This window comes from Scaptodrosophila lebanonensis, unplaced genomic scaffold, assembly GCF_003285725.1.
Source record: "Scaptodrosophila lebanonensis strain 11010-0011.00,11010-0021.00 unplaced genomic scaffold, SlebRS2 tig00000089-arrow-pilon, whole genome shotgun sequence".
Lineage (NCBI taxonomy): Eukaryota > Metazoa > Arthropoda > Insecta > Diptera > Drosophilidae > Scaptodrosophila > Scaptodrosophila lebanonensis.
The window spans coordinates 5,387,664-5,407,099 of NW_022060565.1; the positions used below are offsets into that span (position 1 = coordinate 5,387,664).

At 39.1% G+C, this 19,436-nt stretch overlaps 3 protein-coding genes across 3 annotated transcripts; 1 reads left to right on the top strand and 2 right to left on the bottom strand.

The window, feature by feature from the left end:
- Nucleotides 1-53: 53 nt before the first annotated feature.
- LOC115626667 (serine/threonine-protein kinase PAK mbt) lies at nt 54-5,010 on the bottom strand. The gene is made up of 3 exons (XM_030522089.1): nt 3,511-5,010; nt 3,117-3,388; nt 54-2,123 (listed from the first exon to the last, which is right to left on the bottom strand). Exons 1-3 carry the CDS (start codon nt 4,631-4,633, stop codon nt 1,647-1,649), a joined length of 1,872 nt encoding a protein of 623 aa, XP_030377949.1. The 5' UTR covers nt 4,634-5,010; the 3' UTR covers nt 54-1,646.
- A 946-nt stretch (nt 5,011-5,956) lies between these two features.
- Nucleotides 5,957-7,703, top strand: LOC115626774 (vesicle-trafficking protein SEC22b-B). Its single transcript, XM_030522237.1, has 4 exons — nt 5,957-6,498; nt 6,615-6,724; nt 6,847-7,148; nt 7,219-7,703. The coding sequence occupies exons 1-4, from the start codon at nt 6,424-6,426 to the stop codon at nt 7,365-7,367; spliced, it is 636 nt and encodes a 211-aa protein (XP_030378097.1). The 5' UTR covers nt 5,957-6,423; the 3' UTR covers nt 7,368-7,703.
- A 1,352-nt stretch (nt 7,704-9,055) lies between these two features.
- Nucleotides 9,056-17,140, bottom strand: LOC115626915 (nucleolar protein dao-5). The gene is made up of 3 exons (XM_030522425.1): nt 16,977-17,140; nt 9,701-10,185; nt 9,056-9,637 (listed from the first exon to the last, which is right to left on the bottom strand). The coding sequence occupies exons 1-3, from the start codon at nt 16,991-16,993 to the stop codon at nt 9,495-9,497; spliced, it is 645 nt and encodes a 214-aa protein (XP_030378285.1). The 5' UTR covers nt 16,994-17,140; the 3' UTR covers nt 9,056-9,494.
- Between the last annotated feature and the right edge of the window lie 2,296 nt (nt 17,141-19,436).

A 19,436-nucleotide genomic window follows, 5' to 3' on the forward strand; every position in this document is an offset into this window, starting at 1 on the left:
CGTTTAGTTGTTTTTACATATATAAGTATTTATTTATTATTCAATATGTGAGTTAAAACCAGAACAAAATATGCTAAAAGGTAAAATGGGAATGCTTCTTCGTGGTTTCCTAACTGTGGGGACAGAATGTTTAATAGTTTAATTAGCGTACATTTGCAACCGAGAACAATCTAGTTTAAATTAAAAAAAAAAAATGTGTATACAATTCATCGCATGTAAATATTTGTGTATATGCATAAATATATATGAGTTAGATGCTTCGCTGCTGAGCAATCAGCTTGGAGCATGCATAAAGCTGACAACAATTTCTGTTGTGAGTATAAAGTGTTTTCACAATAATTCTGAACACTTAGCTACACGTACGCGTATTCGTTGTTTTGTAATTCTTAGTATAGGCTTTATCAAAATATATTTATATTTATCTTAACATGTATATACCTTTATATATATTTATGTATATATATTCGAACAATGTTTATGGACTGCATAGTTGAGAAAGAAGCTCAGTGATGGCCTTTATTGACAAGAACTGTGCTCGTCAAGCGCGTCCTAGGAGTCGAGCGGAAAAATTAATACAATTCATAAGGAATTTCGCAACGATTAGCAATTAATGTCCGATCAGTCCAGAGTTATATAAGCAGTGGTAAGATATTAAATACTTTGTTATAAATACACGTTCAATGGCTGACATTTAACAGTGAATTGAGTTTTTGTTCATTAGTCATTCGCTTCAGTTTCATAGTTGAATTGTCAATTGTTTCTTTGCTTCGATTCGAGAAAAAGGCACATTGCAATCTTAAGGTTCTCAAATTAAACAATAATTAAGTACTTTGCATGACTCACGACTGCATTAGTTCTTGGTTTTGTTTTACAACACACACACACACACACACACATAGGCATACTCGTATGCGCTAAGTGTTCTTCATTCCGTTCCATGCAACAATTTTCATTTTCTTTTTAAAATTACGAACTATTTGACAAATTTTAGTACATGAGCAAATCTGTAACAGGCTTTCTCGAAAGATACATACATAAATGCTTGTGTTGATCTGTCCCTCTGTCCATCCGTCCGTCTGTCCGTTTGTATTGCCTATGTTATGGATATGACTTTTCGAGATATGTCGGTGTTATGTTAATTAGATTAGCTCTAAGTTTAAGTAGCAGCTGCCGTACTGTAGATTAATTATATAAATACCACATAATGGATAAGTGGAAAATACGTTTGTAGTTAATGCAACGTTCAGCCGAAGCTTCAAGATCGTCATTCATAAAACCATTATCAAGCAGTCCCTCATCACATTTGGAACAAAAATAAAAGGTGACTGTCGCTTATATACATTTCTTGTTTTGTTTTAGGAATAGTTGCTATTAATCTGGAGCTTTTGCTTGAACGTCCTATTGTATCTTTTTGATGATGTTTGCAACGCAAACTCACATAATGTCGCGCTATGGCAGTTCTGGCAGGCATCGACATTAACGACATAACGAAACAACAAAAAGTTACAATACCCCAACTCTCTGGGTAGGTTAAAACAAGGGACAAATAACACACATTGAGACAGAAGACTGTATAACAAACTAAAGATTAAAAAAAATTAAATAAAAATACTAATAATACATTAAGAGAAGATCGCCGACATTGTCTATGAATGGTGTCGTGAATTTCGCATCAGCGGCACCAGCAATGAGGGCGGCCCTGCCTGCCGCAGGAAGGGATGAGCCAACAGTTCTGCGGCCGTCGCTCTCTGTGCCGGATCTCGCACCAGCATGCGGTCCAAGAACGACTGCAGACGCGGCGAGACCTTGTGGGCGTTCTTTAAATTCGGTGGCTGCATGTCCCGTATGCGGCGCATCGCCTGCAACGGTGGCTCATTGAAGAACGGTGGCTCTCCATCGACCATTTCGATGACCATAATGCCCAGCGACCAGATATCGACCTCCGGACCGTACGGCAGACGCGAGATAACCTCCGGTGACATCCAATATGGCGTGCCGACAAGTGACTTCCGCTTAGGCAGTTCCTGCGAGACTTGCGCACAAAATCCAAAATCAGACAGCTTGACGCGACCGTCAGCGGCCAGCAGAATGGAATCGGATTTAATATCCCGATGTATAACGCCCTGTAAAGATAAATCAATGTTAAAACCAAATCACAATTCAATTCATCATTAGTGCGATAATTCCTCAATCTCAGTTCCAAAGCAATGAAAATATGTATTGTAAAATTTAATTACGAACTTGGATGTGACTTGAATCGAGTAACTAGCATTGAAAGGATTTATCTTATTTGAATCAAGAGATAAAAATAAATGGGAAATTAAATATTTGCTTCTTAACAACGTGTGGGTATTCAATTATTTACTTCTGGCTGCCTCGATAACGTCTCCTTATCTTCTTGTTGTTTATTCTGACAGAGAGGGGGGTCTCAATAAATTGAACTTCCTTAATGTCTGTCTACTCATTAAATAAACAAGACACATTTTTCTTATTCTGGTAAATAGAGAATTCAATTCTTAACAACTCAGGTGAGTTAGTTAAAGGTTATAGGCATTTCATTAATAGGATTTCTTTAATATTTAATGGTGAAGATATTTACGAGAAACTCATTTTGGGGCTTTGCTTTTGAAAGCGTTAATGAACATTTTAGACAATTTTTTTTAATTTATCAGATCAGGCACAACTTTTAGGTTCTGAATTGAGTAGGGAACTCAAATAAATACATAAATCTTAACATTTCTCAAAACAAATAGATATACTCGTATATAGTATGTATAGATTGAGAAAAGTGCAGTGCAGTGTGCAGAAGATTTTCAGTTGGGGTGACGGCGACGACCGACCCGACCCATTGTGCGAACGCCGCCTGTTGTAGGTTGTTGTTGTGTGTCGCATGTACTTGTAGTATGCAGGTATAGTATGTATTCATACTACAATGTTAGTTGTCGCTTATCGTATTACAGCGACGACATTTAGAAATCGAAACCGCGCGAAAGCAGGGCGCAAAGAAAGCGCACAAATGGAAATGAAAAGAATCGAAATGTGGACGCGACGGTATTGTTTTCTCTTCGCCGCATTTTCTGAGCATTTCTATAGTCTTAGCCATGCTAGTCACGCACCTGTGAGTGCAAATAGGCCAAAGCCTTCAAGCACTGCTTACAAACGGTCGCTATTTGTTCCTCATCCATGCGCGAATGTGTGACAATGTCGGTGAGGGCGCCACCCTCCAGATACTCCATGACAACCCAGAGCTCATCGTTGACCAGAAAGCTGGAGTACGTCTCGACAATGTTTGGATGGTGGTAGTCACGCATGATGACCACCTCGTTAAAGAGCAGCTCGCGCCTCTGTTGCTTGCGCAGATCCATCTTCTTGACGGCCACCTGGCGACCTGCAAACCAAGCGTTGAGAAGTAGAAGTAACAGAAAAGATGGGGATGGGGATGGACATGGACATGGGGGAGAGTGTGGATAAGGAATTTGCCAATCTTGTGTGGTAGTGGTGGTGGCGTACCTGTAGATTTGTCAGTGGCAATGCAAACTGTGCCTGTAGAGCCTTCGCCGATTTTGTTGAAGTTGTCCAGATTCTCTCGAGGATCCCCGGCGGACACAACCATTTGGAGTGCGGCACGGAACTGCTCGTGGGTAAGACGCTGCTCCTGCTTCGGTTGTGGAGCCGCCTGCTGCGCCGCAGCAAGTGCTGCATTGTTGGTGCTGGCACCGCCGCTCGAGCTGGAAGCACGCGACGCGGACTTCGCATGGTTATGCGAATGCTGGGCGTGCAGGGGATTTTGATTCTGATCGCCCACTGTTGCATTTGGTAGAGCCGCTATGGGTTTTGGTTGCTGCTGCTGCTGATGTTGGAGTTGTTGGTGCTGCTGCTGTTGTTGCTGTTGAGATGCAGGGTACATTGGGAAATTGCTGATGCTGTTGCCGTTGTTGTGGTGGGAGTGTGTGGAACGCGTTGCACTGGTCACAGAGCCGACCGGCGACGTTTGCTGCATGCCGGAAGCTGCAACGGCCGTGCGATATTGCAGATTTGTGGGCTGACTCTGTGACAGATCGGTGCGCACAGCGAGCGGACCTGTGGAACCATTGGGATGCGGATGTTGACTGGGGTACAGCATATGTGGCATGGCTTGGTTGAGCTTAAAGCCAGGCGTAGGCGCCATTGACTCTTCCTCGGGCACGGCGGGTGGCACGTTTGCCACACGACGCACCCGTGGCGGACTGGAGCTGCGTAGCGAGTTGGAACGCGCCACATGTGACGTCTTTGGAAGCACAATGCCGGGAGGGGGCGCTCCCATGCCTCCGGATCCAGCCATCATCGAGCCCGAGGCCGTCATCATCATGGTGCTGCTGCTGTTTAGTGACGTCGTGTCGGCCTTGTTGTTGTTGTGGTGGGGACGCACAATCGTCTTCAGGTCAAGTATCTCTGTGGGCGTTATTTCTGAGGGATCGACAAGCGGCAATGGGCGATTGGTTGACTTCAATATCTGGTTGTTGCCCACTATGGAGGCCCATTGCAAGGGCAGGCCGACGTATTTATTTTCGCGTTTGTCGAATCCCGTATGCACGCGATGTTCAAAGTTGCTGGGCATCGAGATGAGGGGTTTCTTCTTCTTTTTGGAAAACATACTCGCTATTGTTGCTGAATTGTCGGATTCCAGATGGAACTGTTTAGGTACCGTGGTAATGGAAGTGGTTGTGGTTTTGCAGCTTTATGGTGAATCGAAAAGTTGAGCTAATTTACAAATTTCCCGTCGCAGTTTGTTGGCTTTTCTTTTTACCGCCCTTTTACCCGACGACGTCTTCTAATCGTCACACACACATAGATTTACAGGCACAGACACACACACACATTGCGACGGATGCGAGTTAGTTCTCTTTATGCGCGTAATAGATGCTCACTCGGCATATTGATTATATACAGCATGGATAGTTATTAACAAGTTGCAACAAAAACACACCCTAAGCTACAGAAAACAAACACAAATGAAAACTAAAAAACTCAAAACACATTAATTGCCCGATCCGAATGTGATGCTTAGCAACTAAAGGTGGGCGATGTTTATATATTTGTGACTTTGTCACGAGTACTACATATAATATCACAGGCCGGAAAATACTAAAATCTCACAAGCTAACTGTGTGTTAACAGCACTTATTGGCAGCGCCCCTTTAAATATACGGTACCCACGACTTTTTTAACGCAAAGGCGCGCGTTGTCTTGATTTGCGACCAAATTTACTTGTATTCTAGTGTTACCTATGAACCTCTATATTAAAGACATTTTTTCTATGCGGAAAGAGCACACTGAAGCTGCAATTTTATTTCCAACAACGTGTACTTAAATTAATTGTAGTGCCATGGAAAAAATCGGAAAAAATTCCATCAAACGATCATTATTGGATAAGACATAGACATGTAAGCTTTATTTGCAGCAATATAATTATATCATGTGTGTAAGCTTTTTCCAAACAACATAATTTTTGCCTTATTTTCGGACCAAGGCAACAAATGATCGATGGTTTTCGCAATGATTTTATTTTATTCCATCCCTTATGGATTTGTATAAAAATATATGATATTTGCACAAATAACATCATATTTTAATTATTAATATTTAATGCTTTAATAAGGTAATATTTAAAAAAATTTGCAGAACAAAGCTTCGTGTACCAATTCCATAAATGAATAATTAATAATTCTAATGCATTAAATTTTGGTATGGTAAGGATTGTAAATCCCCTTCATAAGAATGCCATTAGACAATTTTAGCGAAATAAAATGACCTTAGAAGGTACTTGGGGAATATTTGTTGGAACTTTTAAACCGTTTAAATGTTCTGTGACATTGTAGACCTTATCTTTTCTGTTTTGTCACAGTTTTGGCTTGTGACATCGATGCTGTCGTCGTGACTTATCCCAAATACGAAAATACTATCATCACTAGTCGCTGACGTGTTTCCAAAAACATAATCACGAATTAGTTGCCTTTAACATAAATTATAACACATAGCTGAGCAACAATGAACGGGGCAGCGCGTACAACACACAACTAAAACTATATATTTTTTAAATAAATACTAGCTACTCATACACAAGGGAACAAAGTAAAGTATTTCGACATTTAACATAGAAGAACGATTGCGGTTGCAAGCTGAATGAAAGCGTTCAGCAACGGCGGCCTTAATGACAACAACAAATTAAACATATAGTCGTATTGAAAGACACGACGGTGTCAGTAACAGCAGCGGCAGCAGCAGCGCCGACGACGGCGGCGCATTGCAAAATTGTAGCCGTGGCCCAAAAGCAGAGCAAGAGCAGCCAGTAAAGTGTTAGACACGCAATCATAACGCCAGCGTCATCCAAGCCGAGCCTCTAACACTAAGAGCAACAAAAATAACAAAAACAACAGCAGCAACATGGCTCTACTGACGATGATCGCTCGAGTTATTGATGGCCTGCCACTGGTTGGCACCATGCAGGACGATGAACAGGTGCGTTGCAATACCCAAAGATCAAAGCCCCATCCCAACATCTATATACATCTATATGTATGTACGAGTATATGTGTAAACTTTTGCACACTTTCACTTTCTATGTGGCGACGCAGAGCGGACGCAGCATCTTGGACTATCAAAACCAGGCGAAAATGCTATTTCGCAAGCTGGGCACACACTCGCCGGCACGAAGCAGCATCGAAACAGGACCATATCTATTCCAGTAAGTATGCGATGCTGATGTAATGTGCCCCTTGATTTGGGAAAGCTCATCAATCCAGCCTACGATACGCATCAGCGCATAACACCATTACTTATACATTGTACTTTGCATGGAACTCGCAGCTATCTAATCGAAAATGAAGTCTGCTATTTGGTAATGTGCGATAAAATGTATTCGAAACGTTTGGCCTTCAACTACCTGGAGGACTTGGCGCAGGAGTTCCATTTGAACTACGGACGTCGTGTGAACTCCGTGACACGCCCCTACGCCTTTATTGAGTTCGACGTGTACATACAGAAGTCGAAAAAACAATTGACTGACCGAAGACGCAACATCAGCAACATAAACACGCAGCTCCAAGATGTGCAGCGAATCATGGTACAGAACATTGACGATGTGCTGCAACGTGGCACGGTCCTGGCAGGTGCGTAACATCCACCAATTCTACATCATTCAAATATACTTTCATTACGCATATCTATGCTTTCCCACAGAGCTGGATACGAAAACGCAGAATCTGTCGATGATGTCGCAGAAATATAAGAAGGATGCCAAACTACTAAATCGCAAGTCGATGTATGTGAAGGCGGCGGCCGTTGGCATCGTATTCCTAGTGTTTATCTTATACTTTTGGGTTTTGTAATATTTGTTAGTTATAGTAGTTGCTAGTTGTAAGCGAGGCAGCGGCGTGTTGTCGCTATCGCCGTTGCCGTTGCCGGCCTCGTTAAGCATTGTGCTGTGGAGCGTCATAGACGCGATCGAGACATGTGCGCCATGCCAAAAGACATTTATATATTTCATATTTGACAATTGTGTGTCAACAAAATCATCGAGAACGAGCTGGTACATAAGGCACGCGCTGCTTGCCTGTCGTTTTACAAATACCTTGCTTTGCGTTTGGGCCAAAATTTCGTTTCTGTAACTCACAACTACACCACATACAAAATATAGTATACAGATATAGGCATTTTTTATAGAAGCCCCGGTGTTTGTTTATACAAGTTTTTCTACCTTTTGTCATTCTTTTGGTTATTGTGTATCTACTACTATAAATTTTAATCGAATGGCTTCTTTGGTTCCCGCCAATTCCGTAAATTTTGTGTCCAGCAAATGGTGTTCAAAATATTATTTGAAAATGAGAACAAAATCTATGTTCCACAGCGGTGGAAGCTTCTTTGGGGTTTAATTTTCAACCAAAAAGAAAACAAATTGCATTTGAAATTTTATTTGAACGCTTGCGAAGTGAATTTGTAAAGTAGAGATCCAAACTGTTGTGTGTATAAAATTACGAATGGTATGTAACATTAAAAACAAACAAACAGTTTTAGGCAATTTATATATGAAAATAAATCAATTTACATTGTTTATCAAATATTTTTCTGCAATGCACTCTGGGAGTGTGGTAGCATATTATTCGTCGATCGATTCCTCAAACATTTCAAAACAGAACTAATTTAACTGAAAGCACCAGACACTCATTACCTTAACGTCGTCAGAAGAAATTCTATTTTTCAGCCAACCGCAAATCGAGAAAATGACTTCCAAACATTGTGAGGAAAACAATTCTGAAATAATACTATTCCCATTTTTTTCTATCGCTTTTGAAAAACTTAAGTGAATAAAAATATATAAATAAATATAAATATAAAAAAATAGTAAATTGGAAAAGCCTTGTATCTAACTTCCTGAAATTCAAACAAAGTTGAATTCTGCACCGATCTTTCCCACGGCAGCTATATAACACAATGCTCGGACTTTCACCATAACGTGGGGCATTATAATTTATTAGCTATTTCGCTCGTACGATCTAGATATATTGTTTTTTCTCGCCATATTGGGATGTATTTGAGATTTGCGAATAATTTTAGAAATTCAAAACAGATGGATAATCATTGAAGACGGTGCACTTCTTTACATACGGTTTATAAATAAATGATTAAACTTGAAGTTGTCAGCATCAATTATTTTGATTTGCCATCAAATCAAAGATTGAATTTTCCTTTTATTACGTCTTTCTCAAATATATCTAGATGTATGTACATATCTCCAATTCCATATTATGGACTCAATATCAACTGGAATTTAAACAATTTTTGATGAATATTAATGCATTTTCGAACATGATTACGAACCAGATTGTAATTATAGTATTTACGCTTGAAAAGAAAGTCGAAGAATATTTAAACAACAGAGCTGTTTCCCATTTATTCAAAATCGATTTAAACACATTTGATAATATTAATTTCTTTTATTGTCTTGATTGTTTGTTCGATGAAGATTTATAACATAGGTATATATTTAATAAAATATACATACAAATAATGGGTTGATTTGTAGCGTGTTGGTGTTGTGGTTGTGGTTGGCGTGTTTAAAAATAAAATTACAAATATTTTATACATACAATATATAAAAAAATCAATTGCTTGTGACCTAAAAACTACGGGAGAAAGTACAGGAGACTTCAGGAATTCGGTGTGCGAGAGAAAGTGGAAGAGGAAGAGAACAAAAATGGGAGTAGATGAGCAATAAAGATATACAAGTAGGTAGATGTAGATATAGACAGAGATATGTTAGCACTTGTGGCAGGCAGTGAGTGAAGGAAAAACTATAAATTCGACACAGCAAAAAGTTGAGTATATAGGAAGTATAGTATATAGTTCAGTATTTTACAAATGTGCTGGTACTGTTTTTTTTACAAATTGTTGTTTTTGCTGTAGTAGTTTTAGGGTGTGGGTGTTTGTGTTGGTATGGGCGTGGGGTGTATGAAGCCTTAGTTGCGCTTCCTTAAAGCTAAACGGCCAATGGGACGTTTTGGCTTTGCCTCCTCCTTTTGCTGCTGCTCGGACTCCTCAGCGGCAGCATCCTCCACAGCAGGCTCAGGCTTGCCGGGTTTGGCCAACTTGCGACGACTCACTAGCATTGGAAAGGGAAATGAGCTATAATTGGTTGTTTAGTATTATAGGATCCTTGACTTACATGCCGCATTGCTCTTGTAGCCCTTGCCTGGCGCTGGAGCAGCGGGCGCTGGCGCAGCAGCTGGCGCCGCCTCCTCGTGCTCGTCGGAGGAGTCCTCAGTCTTCTTGTTGAGCTTCACGGGGGCCTTCTCGGCGCGATGTTTCTTTGCGTTCTGCTGGCGACGTTTCAGCGAGTTGAGGAAATCATCGTTGGAGCGGAAAGGACGTATAACGGGGCCTACTTTCTTGGGCGCCTCCGTACTGGTTGTGGTCGTAGAGCTTTGTGCCGACGGCTCATCGCCCTCTTCCTGTTCATCGTTATAGTCGCCCAACTCACCGTCATCATCAGAAAGCGGTGCCGGAGTAGTTGTTGTGGTTGCCTTCGCCGCCTTGCCCACTGGACGACGCAGTGCAGCAATTCGTTTGGCCGGCGAGCCTCCTGGCGCAGAATCGTCCTGGGCAGCACATAGGCCGTAGCTCAGTGCGCAGATGATGAAGAGCAGGCAACTGAAATAGAAACAGATAAATAAATTAAAATGTGTTAAATACTACTAGATTAGACTATCGAAAATAAATCAGAAAAAACAACTAAATATTGGATAAAAAAGGATACAAAAAAACTAAATGGGAGACACCATTTGTTTAGTTCAAATCGATTCATTGAGAAAAGTGTAATCAGGTCATATTTTGAATTGTAATATAATTTGAAAATTAATGTATTTAGTAGAGGCTATTTTGATAGATAAATATGCTCGTTTAAGTGATAGCGATTTGAAATTACTTTTCTTCTTCTGCAGAAAATAAGTTGCTTTATTTGTTTTGATTACATTTAATAAGAGTACTAGGAACTTGGTTTTTAACTTTAACTTTAATAGATGTTTACAGATTGTGTACAATCATCATTTTGATAAATAAATGAATTTTATTTTTTCTTTGTGACAATCTTGCGTTCAAATATGTAATTCCTTTAATGAAATGTAACAGTTAGTAACTAAACGAATCAGACGATGAAGTGGCAATATATAAACGAACTATGATTATTATTAATTTTAGATAACATAAAACGAAATCCTGTCAGCGGAAATTTTTTTATTATACTTAAATAATTCTAAGACAGTTACACTAAAAATATTTCAATTGAAGTCGACTAAAGTTCTTAAAATTTTGCTTGCGACGTCAGATTTTTAATTTGTGGCAACCGCTTTGTGAAATCTATGTTAACGAGTGGGCAGCTCTGTCCCCTGTGTTGCAGCCCTGAAAACCGTTTATATTTTGCTTCATCAGCTGATAGAAAGTACGAAAATTCGTATTACACAATTATTTTCGTTATTTAGGACTAGAAAATAAAAGGACATATTCCTACTCGATAGTAAGGCGTTAGATTTTGAATTTTGGTCACACTCTAAGTCGTTTTCGTGGGCACTATTTAACAACAAACCCTAAACTTGCCTTGATAATATGTTAATTATCGACATTAGTGCAATAAATTAGAATATTTCTAAATGTGATTATATTATTTATCCTTCTAATTTGAAATTTGTATTCAAAAAGAGAAAATTAGTTTTTGTATTATTGTGTTTGTATTATAATTCCGTTCTTGATATGAACCAGAGACGAGTATGTTCTGATATTTAACATATAATAAATTCAAATAAAAACTGTTGCTGGGCACTCATTAGATATTCCGCTTTTTGCTATTGAATTTGTTAATTGGATGGCTTTCCAAAAAAAATAAGAAAAAGAACAACAAAAACTATATACATATGTAGGTATGCATGTATACAATGCATGGTAAGGCATAACCAGTGTAAAGCACATGGCTAGTTTGACAAGTTTGCCGCATTAAGCGAGAATCGGTGATCGTTTGTCATGTCGGATAATGCGCGAATGCGGCGCTTTGCTGCGAAGATGCTCCAACCAATATTATTAATGTGTAAAGGTCAGACAAACGGGTTTACTCACTTTCGATTTTAAAATATACATATGTGTGTATGTATATATTAATGTTAATCTAATTTTAAATTTATCATTTTTTTTTTTTGTCAGTTGTTGCGAGCTTGCCATATTTTGCTCATTTTAATGCAAAACAAAAGACTTAAGCAGCGAACTGGAACTAGTTTTGAAATTCTTTCAATTAGAGTCGGTGTGTGTGTGTATGTGAATGTTGTTGTTGTTGTTGTTAATGTTATTGTCTAAGGCCAGGCTAGGCTGCAACTATTGCCGTTTGGCCGATTGCTTGTTTGGCCGATTGGCTTGCTTGGCTCGGCGGGGCTCACCTTTCAGCCACCGCCACCATAGGAAACAGAAACACAGAAACACAAACAAAAACAGGTGCTTATGCAAAAAGCGACGTCAGCAACAGCAACAACAGCAACAACAGCAACAACAACAACATTAACAACAAGAGTACAACTAATAACAACAACAGCAGTAACACCTTAAAACCAGTTAACGCCACAACGTTGGTTCAGAATAAATTTAAATGCGCACATGATCGGCACATGAAATTGGCTAATAACGGTAAAAAGTGCATGCGGTGCCAAGTCATAGACATGGACATGTGATTGCTTGTGACTGGGACCATATAAATAAGTTTATGCACACAACGGCAACAATGTTGCATGGCGCATTTTATTTTTAGCCCGATGTACTCGTACAAATTTTTATACATGTACTCGTACATACATACATACTTGTATGTATGTATGTATGTAGCCCTGTTGCTGTGTTTGTTATTGTTACAGTTGTTGTTGTTGTTGTTGTTGGTATTGGCCAGTTGCATCTTTTCTCTGTTTTCCGTTTGTTGTTTTTATTTAAATCGATTTGCTGCCATTCCAATTTTTTCCTTCTTTTTCGCTGTTGGTATTTTTGCAATGATTAGGGTCAAAAGCGTCATGTCTGTTTGCATTTCAATCGCAGGCGTCTTATGCAACAAGAGCCCCAAGCTGAACCAACAAACATGAAAGGTGAAAGGCGTTGCCTGTTGTTGTAATTGTGTTTTTTGGTGTTGCGCTCAGATTTACAGACAATTGTGGGTGTGTGCGTGTTTCGTGCTTTGAATCTGTAACTTCTTGATCGAAATTCAAGTGTCGTCTCTCTCGCCATCGCCATCGCCACCGCCCTCGCCCTTGCCCCTTTGTCCATCCCTGTTCATAAGATTGTGGTCGTCATCGGCAGCGTTGCCTGTGGTCGCGTCTATGACATTTGCCATGCTAACGCCACCGCCGCCACCACTGCCACCACTGCCACCACCACCACTACCGCCTCCGCAGCCACGTTCAACCGGTTTCCATTGGATTTGACACAATCGCAATCACAATGAGACGCACACATTTCTAGCCCCTATATACAAACATACTTACATATGTATGTGCATATATACTCTATATACTCGTACATGTATAAGCACATTTTCTTATTCATTTCGCTTTTTTGTTTTTTGTAACTACTCGGATGTCTAATGAGTTGAACCTGTTATATAAGCCGACATTAGTTGCAAATTTATGTGATAAGCATCATAGCATAAGTAGCCAAGACTGACTGGTATAGAATTTTGAGTGGCTCTGCTCGAGGCGGAACTTCAAGCTTGTTTGTGATAAAATTTAATTTAAATGCATCATCATCATAGCCATCATCATCATAGCCATCGCCATCGCCATCAACGTCAACATCAACATCACCATCAGCATAGCCGTGATCAGAAACAGAAACGGCAACAGCAACAGCAACAACATTGGCCGCATGGTCAAGTTTTTTATGTTCCCCAGCCTTGTTTGCTTTGAGATTTTTTGGTTTTGTCATTCAATTTTCATTGCTAAAATAGTTCGTGGCGTCATGTCATGGCTGCTAATGTGAAGATAGAGAGAATGGGCTTCCACCCCGTCCACTTAACCTTTATTTTATATTTTTAGTGCACATTTCCTTAATCGTGCTTTTTGTTTCCGAAAAGGTCAATAAGCATATCTGCTGGCTACTAAATTATCTGAAACAGCAGTATTACCAAAGAATAGCAGTGAACAAATTTAATGGCACCGTCCCCATACTTCAGCAACGATATCTGCAAGCATTTTGCCAATCCTTGGAACAGTCTTTATTTTATCATTTACTTCTGAGAGTGTCTTAAACTTTATTTTATAAGTATTTTACAGCAAAAGCTTTCAACGGCATATATGTAATATCATTCAATTAAAGCGATAAATTAAAATTGAAAAAGATCTGAACGGAATATTCTCTCTTTTATATTTTGTAGTACAAGCCTTGAGGAGTAATTAAAATATCTGATCATCGTCCCACTGTGCACAACACATTCACAATTTCTGCGATAATTTTATTTTCTTGACGCTGCATCTAATTACTGAAAGAACATAACTTTTCTCTAAACATCTGGGGCCAGACCGACTGTTAAGTATCCTTAAGTTGCCAGCGCAATGATTCACTTGTTCCTCCTAGATATTGCACATATTCTCAAAAATCGAAGTACACTATATTGTAAATTAGTTTAACATTTGGGTTCTTTCTTTAAAAACGCATCGAAAGAGAAATATAATATATTCACAAAGTTGAGCAGATAGTTGGTAAGTAGTGTGGCGTCAGAAACTATTTATAATTTATGCCATTTATCATTTTACGATAGTCCACTTCCTATATCTTCATTATCAACTTTTTCACATTCCTAGCTTATCCTTTAAAAATACTCATTAATTTGTCTATAGTGTCGCGTAAATTCGTAACTACTTGTACCTAGAACTATGACTAGGGCTTGTGATAGTGTCAGCTGCTTGCACTTTTCATTGTTATGGCGCGAGGCAAATAAATATGCATTTAGTCCGAAACAGCCGATTTAAACTGCGCACGTTTTAATGCCTTTTTGGCCTTTTTGAAACGCAAGAAACGTTTGCGCATGCGCGTGGCATTCGTGGCATTTGTGTCGCTAGTGTCGTTTGTGCTGTAACTGTTAGTGGGGCCAGCGCATAAGCGAGCATAAGTAAGTCAGTAAGTAGGTCCAATAACAGTGCCTTTAGTACGTGCTTTTTAGTTGGCCTAAACAATGTGGGGCCTGTACCACCTTTTAAGTTCAGAAACCTAACGCATCGCTCGTCAGAGTATCAAATCATATACATAATTGTTATATGATATTCGGGATTCCCAGAGCTACTTGACAAATGGCTCTAACGCGTACAATTTTTAGTTTTTCAGCAAAGCAATTAAACAAAATCTCCCTTTCATAAGCCCCTCCACCATTCAACAGCTTGTCATATCTACGGATCGTCTAGTATTATATGCTGGTCCTTTAACTGGGTGTCTTTCGAAAGTCTTGCTTCTCTTTTTTTTATGAACACTCAACGCACGCAAAAGCCCCACCGTACGCGATTGTTGTTCAGGTAGCAAGTTCGTTGCTTGAGTCTTTTGATTTGTGCTACAGTTTAGGCATTTTTGTGTTTGTTATTGTTGTTGTTGCCATTAAGACTGACCGACTAACTGACTTATGTACATTGAATGGTACTTTTGAAATGCGAGCACACAAACGGCAATTCACAGCATATTTGAACGCTTGATTTTCGTTTGAATTCGCACTTTTGCGCCAATGATGTGGCCCTTGAAAAAATGGCAATGCAATGTTCAGATGATGTATTTATGAAATATATAAATGATATATATTTGTGTTTGTGTGTGTGTGTGTGTGTAATTGTGCCTGTGTCTGTGTGTGTTCGATAGGCATTCTGGTTTTTCAAAAGTGCTCTACTCTGTGTTAATTTAAATATTTAAAACAAAAATTGCATAATAAAGTAATTTGTGCGCAAAATAAAATGAAACGTGTGTCTGTAAGCAGACAGTCAGACAGACAGACAGACAGACATGCAAACAGACAGGCAGCAACAAGCAGGCAAGCCCCGAAAAAAGAGGAAAAAAATTAAAAAAACCGTAACTAAATTAAAATCCTGATCTTGCCGTCAACTTGGCGCTTTGCAGTACTGCTGTTACTGTGGCTGCTGCTGCTGATGTTGTTGTTGTTGTTGTTTTTGGTGCTGCTGCTGCTCGTGCTGTTGTGGCTGGCAGCTGTGGCTTAAACAATTTTTATTTCTGCCTGTGATTAATTTCAATACACTTGGCGATTAACATATTATTTCAATTGCAGCAACTGCAATCGATGTGAGTGTCTCTACGGACGCATGTCTTAATATATATATACATATATATATATATATATATATATATATATATATATATATATATATATGTGTGTGTGTATGGTTGTGGGGCTTGGTGTGGCTGGTCTGTCAGTTTGCATTAAAAATGCAACCGTTAATTTAAAAGGCAACTCCGAGCAGCCGCAGTCACAGCCGCAGCCGCAGCAGCGGCAACATATCGTAATTAATCCAATAATTTGCTGTTAGCCGTAGCTTGAAGACTGGCGCACAGCAGCTGAAAAACAGCAGCAGCAACAACAACAACGGCGGCAACAGCAACAACCATCAGCTGACGACCTTGAAACATTTCTTTCAATCAATTTGAACGGCACGCCAGCTGCCAACTGCCAATTGCCAATGATGAGCTGTCAATTAGCCACGACCATGTGCATTTGGCTTTTGCCATTTCTTTAAGCCGGTCTCACAGCACACACAATATCACCAGCAACAACAACAGCAACAACAACAGCGACAACAATGGAGCCAACACTTTGACATTTAGCGCACAGCTCGAAGGAGTGTTAAAGTTCAAATTGGTATTCTTCTCTACCTCCGCCTCCGCCTCGTTCTTCATCTTCAACTGCACCTCTCGAAGATGTCGTGCCAGCGCGAATGTTGCAAGACATGTTTCCACAACCATACATACTTGTACATACATACATACACACTTAACAAAAATGCAAGCACGTATATTATATTCACATATAAATAAATTAAGTCGATAAGTCGATTTTCCTCTCGCCATAATTGACATGATTAATACAAGAATAGAACGTGTTCTAAAAATATAAAATTCGCAACTGCTAGAAACGATCTTTCCATATCCCCTTCCATTCTAAAATGAAAACAGTTTTCCCAGTCAGATATTGCCGATTTCTAAAACAAATCGTGCACCATTAATTGACATGTTCATGCTCATATTCCATTACATTACTTTTTTAAGCTATTTATAAACATTTATAAATTCGTGATTTCCAAAATAAAAACAAAATAGAGGAACATTATACCACTTCAAGAAATTGGTTTCCTTTTGGACTGCAGTTACCGCTTCAATATTTATAATCTGTATATTGTAAAAAAAAGGATACGACAAAAAAAAAAGGCACTCACATGTTGTAGAACTTCATTGTGTGTGGATAGGTGTGTAGGTTGTTGGCGTGTTAAAGTTTTTGGCGCAAAAATTGTCGCAACAAAAAATATAGTAATAAGTTGGAAAAAAAAATTGTAACACACGCGAATCTTGTTTAGAAATAAGTATTAGTTTAACACGACTTCCAGACTGAGTTCAACAATTCGCGTTTGCAGTGAGCTGGGACTGGAGACTGGAGACTGAAAACTGAAAGCCAAAAGTGAACTTTAGGTGCAAGGCTAGGCACAGCACGGAATCTCGGCAACCAACTGAGTGCGTTAAGCCACGATCGACTTCTAAAGGCAGACTGAACGTTACTTATGCCGTGTGCACAGAGTTAACCTACGGCCACCCAATATTTTGAGGCTTGTATGGAGCGAGCAAACGTCAACTATGGCGATGGCGATGGCGCTGAAGCTGAAGTTGAAGCAGAAGCAGAAGCTGACGTTGACGTTGACGGCGCTGCCAGCAACACTCGACGCAGCAACAACAGCAACAACTTGTCGAGCCACACCGCCCTAACCAATAAATTGACTGACTGACTGACTAACTGACTGACTGACTGACTGACTAACTGACTAACTGACTCACTGACTGACTCGTACATATGTATATGCAAAGAGTGCAGGAGCACTTCTGGTTTATACGAGTACTCAGCCAATTTGTCAGTGTGCTGTTGCTGACGCGGCCATTACCGCACAGTGGTCTCCAATTCCAATCAAGCCCGTAAAACATCCTCAAAGAAGACTGCTTTGCAACTTCTTGCTCAACTACGAGTGCTTCAAGATGTAGATTTGAAAATCTATGATTTTTCCCAAAGGCCGATTAAAGTCTTACAGTTTGGCCCGAACAACAAAAATTGTAACGACTCATAACAATGAAAATGATTTTTAATTCTGTATGCACGAGTTTCAGAATCGGTGTGGTTTGAAATCTCTTTCCCCCGCTATCGCTCCCTGCTGCTCTCACGCTCCTTAATTTCGGAAACCTCACTGATTTGTGTAGTTTGTGATTTTTCCTTTCATTGAACGACGATTACACATTGTAAGTAATTTCAAAAATAAAACAAGAACACAGAAACAATAATCATCATCCGACTGAATACAAGCTTTTGCATGATCAAGAAGAATTCCCCGAAAAGTTAAACAAACAGACAAATACGTCAAAAAAAAATCATTCACAAGTGGCGATCGGTTGGAGCAACTTTTGGTTGACAGACAACTTGAGCGGAACAAAGCAAGAACACAGCTTTCGCAGATAATTCTATTAAATATGATGATTTGGAGTTATTTAATGCCATTTCCACTAATTTCACCGAAGATTTATCATAATTGTGGTCCATCACGACCATCTTTGATACGTAAGGGATATTTTTAAGAAGTCCTGTTTTCTTTAAGAGGCACCTTGCAGCAACAAAATACTTTTTTTTAAATCTATAAATCTTTTTTTGCTAAATTTGTTTCATTTGAAACACAGATATGGCCATGAAACTGTAGATACATTATATAACTTAACAATTTTATGTAGCTGTCATAGAAACGATCGATACAGTAATTGCTCTTGGATTAATAAGTTTTCTTTTATTTATTTAGTAAATCAACAAGTTTTCTGTAGAATAGTTTGTATTTATGGTTGCCATACGATACTCAGAAGTTTCTTAAATATCGGCCCACTATTCCATAAATCTGCCATAGGAGGGATCGGTGCAAAAAAACAACAATTTTAGTACTAAACATTTGTAATTATTTAACTTTTATATTAATGTATATTCACAGTTTAATTTCTTGCATTTCATTCCACTCTATGGGTAATTTCTTAAGAAACGTACCAGAATCGGAAACTCAGAAAAGAGAAGAATTGCGTGTATAAATATTTTCGAGCTGCTTCACCTTTTTCGCAAGTCAAACAACAAAATTGGGGAAATTTTAATATTTTAATACTTAAGCTTTGATGACAATTCAAATTAGAGTCTGTGGCTTCATAGCTTGAATCTGGGGCATATTTTTGACTAATTAATCGAAATAGCGTGCCAAGCAAAGTCTAGACAATCTAAATCGGTAACTGATAGTATGTATTATTTAGTATTATGATAAAAATCCACAGCAATGAAGCCAACGGTGCTTGAAGTCTATGGGTAAGCGGCCAAATGGTAGCCATTTGAGCAGACCTGATAAAAGCAGTCCTACTTGTGAGTTATTTCTTTTAAATACCTCATCATATTTTGAAGATTATAGTACTTATAACAAAACTAAAAAAGGAACGATCGCGCTGCGTAAATCAGTCTCAGTACCAGAAACATGTTTGTTTATCAATTGAATCAGTTGGTTTTGCAGGTTTTTTTTTGGATCAGCTTAAGCTTTTTTTTTTAGACACTTACCCGAAAAGAGTAAAAAGGTTATACTAGGTTTGTGACAATGTATGTAACAGACAGAAGGAGGCAT